The sequence below is a fragment of the Diceros bicornis genome, chromosome 33 (assembly GCF_020826845.1).
Source record: "Diceros bicornis minor isolate mBicDic1 chromosome 33, mDicBic1.mat.cur, whole genome shotgun sequence".
In the NCBI taxonomy this organism is placed as follows: domain Eukaryota; kingdom Metazoa; phylum Chordata; class Mammalia; order Perissodactyla; family Rhinocerotidae; genus Diceros; species Diceros bicornis.
Window position 1 is genome coordinate 10,211,844 of NC_080772.1, and position 7,925 is coordinate 10,219,768.

General features: G+C 46.1%; 1 protein-coding gene across 1 annotated transcript; it reads right to left on the reverse strand.

The window, feature by feature from the left end:
* Positions 1 to 2,210: 2,210 nt before the first annotated feature.
* Positions 2,211 to 7,030, reverse strand: PENK (proenkephalin). The gene is made up of 3 exons (XM_058529009.1): positions 6,975 to 7,030; positions 6,372 to 6,512; positions 2,211 to 3,201 (listed from the first exon to the last, which is right to left on the reverse strand). The coding sequence occupies exons 2-3, from the start codon at positions 6,507 to 6,509 to the stop codon at positions 2,539 to 2,541; spliced, it is 801 nt and encodes a 266-aa protein (XP_058384992.1). The 5' UTR covers positions 6,510 to 6,512; positions 6,975 to 7,030; the 3' UTR covers positions 2,211 to 2,538.
* Between the last annotated feature and the right edge of the window lie 895 nt (positions 7,031 to 7,925).

Genomic DNA, 7,925 nt, shown 5'->3' on the forward strand with positions numbered 1-7,925 from the left:
CAGGGAGACCTGTATAGCATCCCTCGAGTCACATTTTGTGGATAACTGCCTATACTTACTGCCAAGGTCGGCCTGGGGCCGACCGCTGTTTGCACAGGAGCAGGCAGCCTCATCACCACCCAAGGAGAGGGAGCCATCTCGTCCCATTGACCTGTCCCCTCTTTCTTTCCTCCTTTTCCTGCTTCTCTGTCCCTTTCCTCTGTTTCTTCCCTCCCTAAACATTTGTGGCGCATCCTCTAAGTTCTCGATTCTCCACCAGGCGTGAGGGGGGTGAAGAAATACACAAGTGAGTGACTCTGTCCCACCGGGGGCATCTCTGGGCCCTTGGCAGAGGCGACAGGTGGTGAAATAGAGGGACAAACATTTGTCTGTTAACCACTCTGAGTGGTTAACAGCTACCCCATGTAGAAAAGAAAGGACTTCTGGACAAAGAACTGTGCTTGATTTGAAAAATAATGTATTCATTTGAGTGTGTTATTTTCTCAAACATACTGTGTGAGGTATGTATGTATACATGTTGTATTATTGTAGCATAATAATGCATTGTTATCTTATCAGGGAGGGACAGTGCACTTTCCTCTTACTGTCTCTAGAGTATAGGCTGGATTCCCATTTCCAAGGTTTGGGAATGCTTTGCTCTGGGGGAGAGAATTCAGTGATTTTTTTTTTTTCCTCAAAAGACTAGCCCCATGTCTCTCAAATATAACCTGGAGATGGGTTTTGTTTAGTCCACACTATTGTAAACGGAATCAAAAGCCACAATTAAAAATTTGGGATATTATGATGAAAATCTAGGTTTCGGGTTTCTTTGGAAAAGTCTAGCGATACTGGGCTGGCATTTCCAAGGGAAACAATTGACGACGGCTGAATGGAGACCTAATATCTCCGATGTGTCACAGCCCCATCACTCCTCATTGCTCCTGACACTGATTTCCAAGGGCCAGCTGCTGGTGATCACCTTTTTCTCATCTGCTTCAAACACTTACGTTACTTGCATCTCTAGTTCAAAAGAAGGAAGGCTCTCGCCTGGAAGAAAAAGTTAGTTTGTCAAGGATCCGGAAGCTAGATGGTGGTGGGGCTCTGGGAGTGGCGGGGACCTGTGGCCCCTTGCACTGACCAGGAAGAGATGGGTCTTCTAATTGTGCATGGCTGTGTGGATGGCCTGGGAACCCTGGCAGGGCTGGACTCGGGGAGGGACTGCCCAGGACAGCAGAGCTGCCTCATCAGAAGGGTGCCTGTGGGCTTGCACAGTGGTGAACTACGGAGCAGAGATTCTTCTTTTATTTTCCTGAGTTTCTAAACTCTGAATTTTGGGGGAAGAACACAAAGGAGAGAGTGGGTGAGGGTCCTGGAAAAATGACTTAGTGGATGGGAGTTTAGCTGCAGGTAGTTTCAATTAGAAAAAGGAAGCAATGTTATATTTTTTGTACCTGAATGTTGTTCCAAACGGTTTAATTAATATGAAGAAGTCAGAACTCTGTGTGTGATGAGAATTTGCCTTATAAACATTCATAATACCTTTCTCAATGATCTGGTCGCCATTTCCTTCATTCATTCCTTCAGTCATTCCTATATCCATGCATCAGATATTGGAGAACCCACTATGGTTGTGGTGGAGGGGAGTACAACAGTGAACAAGATATAGTCCCAAGTTCTTCCAATTCTTGGTACTCACCTAGATGAGAGATAGAGAACTGGAGTGGAAAGGACATTGCTTGGGAGCAAGAAGTTTGGGGTCTTAATTCTATTTCTATCCTTCAACTGCTGGGCAACCTTGGGCCAACTACTTAACCTTTCTGGGCTTCACTTTCTTTACTTGTAAAACAGGGCTAAATTATCCTTAATTTCATATTAGCTTCTAAAATACTTTGCTGAAGAAAAGAGACATACACATCTTGACGTAAATGCAGATTTCCATATATACGAGGGCATAGTTCGTTTCTTTATTGGGTTTTGGTTTTTCCTCATGTATCTGATTTCCAGAAATGAGAGTGGAAACACATTTTATTTTGCTCCACTGTGTTTACTCATGTAAGAATTCATATATAAGGAATTAAATGAAAAATGTTTTTGCAGCCTCAGCTGTTGCAAGAGAAGGAGGCCAGGGAAGATTCTGTCAAAAGCAGATGGGATCACTGTCTCTGAGTTTAGGATTTATTGTGGAAACCCAAAGGCGAATGATGGCCTTAGAGAAGAGACTGGCAAGAATGTTATGCAGTTGGGGTAATGGGTTTATTATATCTATATACAAGTAAGCCTTTACTGGTGTTTTGTCAAAAATAAAGGACAAAGTAACAAAAACTATTTTAGCATGAAAACAAGATAGCTGTAATAGACCAATACTGAGCTTCAAGACTCTCAGAAGAACACGGAACCTGAAATGACAGCTTTCAGGTTGTATAGTTAGTTATCCAGACAATAAAGTCACCAATACAATGCAAGCAACACATGACAATAAAACACGATCCACAAGGCAGTCTCTCACTGGGGGATGGAGGAAGGCTTGTGGCAGCCTGGGGTCACTGATGGGAAACGGTACTAAAACCTCATAAATCCTCCATATCTTTTCTCCATTTCGGGAACTTCTTTTGAGTAACTTTCACCTTCTTCGTCGGAGGGCAGAGAATCAGCGAAGCGCTTCAGGAAGCCCCCATACCTTTTCTGGTAGTCCATCCACCACTCCGGGCGACCCACTCTTCTCATGAAGCCCCCATATCGCTTCTGCAGCTCCTTGGCTTCGTCTTCCAGCTGGGGGCTTCTCTTTAAGCCTCTCATGAAGCCCCCATATCTCTTGCTCACTTCTTCATCGTCACTGCCCTCCTGGTGGTGGCTACTCTCTCGGTTGTCTCCTGTTCCCAGCAGCTCTCTCAGCAGGTCTGAGGAATTGCCCAGGGTGTCATCCTCCTCTGCATCCTTCTTCATGAAGCCCCCGTATCTCTTGGCAAAGATTTCACCTCCATTTGCCTCTTCTTCCGGCTCCACAGGATAAAGCTCATCCATTTTCTTCATGAAGCCTCCATACCTTTTCATGAAGCCTCCGTACTTTTTGGCTAGCAGATGGCTCTCCTCCTGTTTGCTGCTTTCTCTGAGGGCGTTGGTGCCATCTTGAGGAAGCTCCAGTTTGGACAGCTGCAGGAGCTCCTTGCAGGTCTCCCAGGTTTTGAGAGAAGGCAGTTTCCCTTCACATTCCAGTGTGCAAGCCTGGGAAAAGAATTCGATTCAATGACAAATAGAGACTCTTCTGATTTCATTAAGTAACAAATTTTTGTGGACCACAATATGCTTGCTTTGATATGGAAACTTTCATGTAATAACGTCACCTACATTTTCTTGTTACAACTTTTCCTCATATCAAACAGGCAAATCAAAACGGGAAATTGTGGAGAATTAAATGAATCCTATTAGAAATTTTCTCTGAATTTTAACAGATTGCGTACACTGTGCCATTTCAATATCGTAAAAGATTTTTTCCACCCAATTTTAACCTAGATTGGCTGCCTGCACAATCCAATTTCACTGGATAACTTTCCACTGTTGATTTAATTTTGTTTGAGATTTTTCTAACCCAAAGGGAGAAATTTCTCTTTACCTAATTAGGGACATTATTTCCAAATTCCTTTTATCTTCTTGTCTTATAGATAAAATCAATATTAATAATATAAGGTTTGTTTACTTTCTTGTGTTAATATTTCACCTGGAATGGTATCCAATATCCCTGCAAACACTTTTAATCTTTAAAGAAAAACAACAATTCAAAATAAGTTTGAAAAGAAAGACATTGTAAAAACTCAATTTAAATCGTATGAATTATTTGGATTATGATATACTGATTTGCTGAAATAGAGATGTTCTGCTTTTCCCCCCATTGATTGATTAAAACAGATTTGATCTTCTGAAACCAAATGTTTGTAATGATGAGGTCTGATATAAAATTATACATACACAAATGTTCACATTATTCACGTTTCTTTTCTTAACATTTAGTCATTGGTGTACAGAAAACATCTTTTCCAATGAAAATCATGTTATTTGGCAAAATAGAAATGATCAGCATACAATTCTTTCCTTTTTATTATGTAATAATTAAATTCTAATCATTGTAAGATTTAGGCCATACAGTCTAATAATCTTGTTAAGCTTCTCTTCTATTCAACAGATGACTTGGGTATCATAAAAAGAATACTAACATTATATGAACATTTACAAAATACATATGATATTTCTGAGCATTTCAGGGGTTTTTAGAGCCCCTGAAGTCTACTTATAGAACTCTGGTTACCAGCCCTTGATTTAGACAGAAAATCCAGGCCCTTTTTTGGTATTCAAAAATATATTGGTATATTAATTGATATAACATACACACATATTATTTTCACTGTGAAATAAAGCATTTTATTAGTTCAACAGAATTCTGTAGGGTACATATTAACCAGCTCTTAATGATTATTTAAGCTTTGTGTCTAAGAAAATTAAATATATGCATATATAAAAAAACTTAAAGATGATCTAATTAAAATGGTCCTGTTTTATTCTTAATATTGGATTAAGAAATCAAAACTTTATTAAAAACTTAAGAAGTTCAGGTGTCAATAATAGTTCCATTCTAAAATGAAATTTAAATGATCACTTGGCCAAAAATTAATGTAGAATATTTTATATACTATTATCAAAAGGCTTTTTAATGTAGGTGACTTGAGATTCTTTCAAAAACAAATAATGGCAAATAATCAGAACAACACACTCATACTAAAGAAGTGATGTTATATGCTCCTATAGCTGTCTATGCATCTTTTGCAGTATTTATCACACTCTGTTCTATGGTGAAGATCATATTAGATGGTAAGTTCAAACTGAACATCCTGGCTTGTCTGCTCATCTTTGCATCTGCCACAGAACCAAGCACTAGTGTCTTTCACGTGGTAGAAACTCAATAAATATTTGCTGCATTGATTTTACTACATAGATTTGGCTAGGCAACCTCTTTTCTCATACGTCTTTTGCATTAGAGCTACAATTCCAGAACTGCTGTAATTCTAGCAACATAGTCGTTAGCAAAGCTGTTTGTCACAGAGAAAATAACAACCCTAAATGTAAGCCCCAATGCAAAACAAATCAGTGAAACAAAACCCAAAACAAATCAGAAAGAAAAAAGATGGATGAAGGGGAATATTACCCCTATTTAAGATGCAACTTTTTTCTCATAGTTTAAATATAAAGCCCTACTATGTGACTTCTCTTTAAGGCAATGTCAGCACATTCACATATCAAATTAATTGGGTCAGGTAAATCAAATGAAACAAAGATTTAACTTGCAATATATGCACTTGATTTTGTGGAATCCTTCCCTTAATTTTCATCCCTATTTTATGTATCTATGTAGCAAAATTTCTTCAAAGGCTCAAGTGAGGAGTTTAACTCTTTGGATTAATACATTATTTTCTACTGAGCTTTCTAAGTCATCACAGAATTTCAACAAGTGGAGAAGACAGCAAAGGAATCATTGGGGGAGCTACTTAAATGAAGCTTCCTGGGTCCCCGATTCAGAGATTCTGGCTCAGCAGAGCGCCAGGGGTGATTCAACAGCACATGGACTATGATTAGAAGGAGAGTTCTTTTGTCCTCAGGGTTTTCCCTAAGCCCCTGGGGTGTAGTTTATCTGCGTTGTTGCTACCTCTTTGGACACTGGCCACTCCCTCTGTGTTTTTTTCCACAGCCAAATCAAACTGTTGTCTTAGTAGATACCACAAAAGTACATTCAAGCAAGACAGAGGTTGAAGTGCAGCGCCCCTTGCCTGTGATCTCTTTCTCTCCTGTCTACTGCGCTGACCCCTTCCTCTCCTGTATCCCCACCCCATCCCTTTGCTCACCCCTATCCACAGGTGAAGGGAAGGGCTGAGGGACCTGAGATTAAAAGGGCTAAAGAAATGAAATCCGAAGAAAGGTGACAAAATGTCACTAATAAAAAATGACAACATTATTTGTGGGAAGGATGGGAGGACGGTTGTGTGGGGAAGGGGCCCTTAGTGGGATATGTTAGGAGTTTGGGTGACAGCATGTTCCTTGGGACAGGTGACAACCCAGTGCTCTCCGAGGTGCTGAAGAGAGCACATTTCCAGGCTCCCGCATCCCGGGGGTGAAAACAAACTCGGTTTGTGTGGAGACACCACCGCCCTTACCGGTCCCTAGATAGTCGCGGGTCTCCGAAGCTGAGAGCTAGAGCGGGACCGTGGGCAGTGTTCGGGGAGCAGTCGGGACACCGGGGTCACCAGAGATCCGCCTCGGGGCGGTGCAGACCGATGGTGACCACGAGTCGCGGCGCGCTGTCTGGGGACGGTCGCCGCTGCTGCTCACCCACCGCGCGGACCACTCACCAGGGGGTTGATATCGGTGGGGCGCGCCAGGCGGTAGCTGCACGTCGCGCAGTCCTGGCTGCATTGTGCCCGCACGGTCGCCAGAATCCCGGCGCCAAGCGCCAGCAGCCAAGTGCAGAGTCTCAGGAACCGCGCCATGGGCTGCGGGGAGAGAGGGACGCGAGCTCCGAGCCTGCCCAGGCGCAGAGCGGGTCCCCCGAAGGGACCCCCTAGCCGGGACAGTCCCAGCCGGGAGTTCGTCGAGCAAGAGCTCGTCGGGACGCTCCTTCCTGGGCCCCCGCCCACCTGCCCAGCCGACGCCGTTTTGAGAGGCCCAGGGACAGCTCAGATCGCCTCGCGGTCCCCAGGTTGGCACTGTCGCCCGATCCTGGGGCTGCCCGGGGCACCCGGCTCTCTTTCTGGGCATCCGCTGCCCTGGGCAGGATTCTGGAGAGAACGCCCAAGACCAAATGCAAGAGAGCAGAAGCCTGGGGAGGCGCGACATGGACTCGGGTCACAAACAGGGACCAGAAGAAAGTTGGAGAACCCCGTGCAATGAAACGCAAAATAAAACGGAGCCGGCGGACCCCGCAGCAAAGGCGAGCTTCGGGCAAGTTCACTCACGTTGACGCTGGGCAGATGGCGCAGGCTGGCGGGAGAAGCCGGGTCGCAGGCACAACCCTGGAAGGGAGAGGAGAAGGCAGGTGTGAGGGGCGCGCGCGTCGGGAGGAGCGGCCGGGGCGCGCGGGCGGGCGCGGGCCTCACCGTCACGGGCCTCTGCGTCGCCGCGGGCTGGACTGCAGGGCTCGGAGCGCCTGCCTCGCCTCGCCTCGCCGTCCCGGGGCTGGCGGCGGCTGCAGCCACTTTATAATTAGCCCCAAACCGAAGGAGGCGAGCGCGCCCCAATCGCCGGCGGGCTGCAGCTGACGCAGGCCCTACGCCAGCCCCGCGCCGCCGCCCCCGCGGGAGGGGTCCGTCCGGGCCCGGCACGCGCGCTCCCCGGCCCCGGGGGGAGGGGGACGCTTGGTGGCTCACCTCACGGCCGGGTGACAAACCAAGGCATTAGGAACTTGGGGGAGAGAGTGGGATGAGATCAAGTTCCCCCGCGTAAAGTTAGGGAAATTACACTCCTGGGGGTGCGAGCTCCAGGGAGAGGGCCAAGGAGGGGGCGTTAGGGAGGGCAGATGGACAGATTTAGCTTTCTGGAATGTGCTGGAGACTCTCTGAGCTGGTGAACCTGCCCCTGTGACGCCTGGGGAGCCCTCGTGCTGCTGGGGGCACCAAGCACAGCCGTCCCGAATGTCGTCATTTGTCCACCTGTCTGTCCCCGGCACTGGACTCCGAGTTCCTTGCTGCAGCGTCCAACAGCCTCAGGCGCCTAGTAGGCGCTCAGTTAACGGTTAAAGGAATGAATGATGGAAACTTCCCGGGAATCTTAAAATCTCGGGAGCGAGCTTTCCCCTTTCGCGTTAGCGAGACCCCTAGCCAAACTTGGATGCAGGAAAAACCTGAGTTTCTGGAACTGCATATCGTTCAGCCACCGCGGGAGGGGACCCGCCTTTACCCAGCTCCCCG

Excerpts from the sequence above, each read along its gene's own strand:
- PENK (XM_058529009.1), bottom strand. The coding sequence starts at position 6,509 with ATGGCGCGGTTCCTGAGACTCTGCACTTGGCTGCTGGCGCTTGGCGCC. Across the intron at positions 3,202-6,371 it reads CCACCGATATCAACCCCCTG|GCTTGCACACTGGAATGTGA; the intron begins GTGAGTGGTCCG and ends TTCTTTTCCCAG.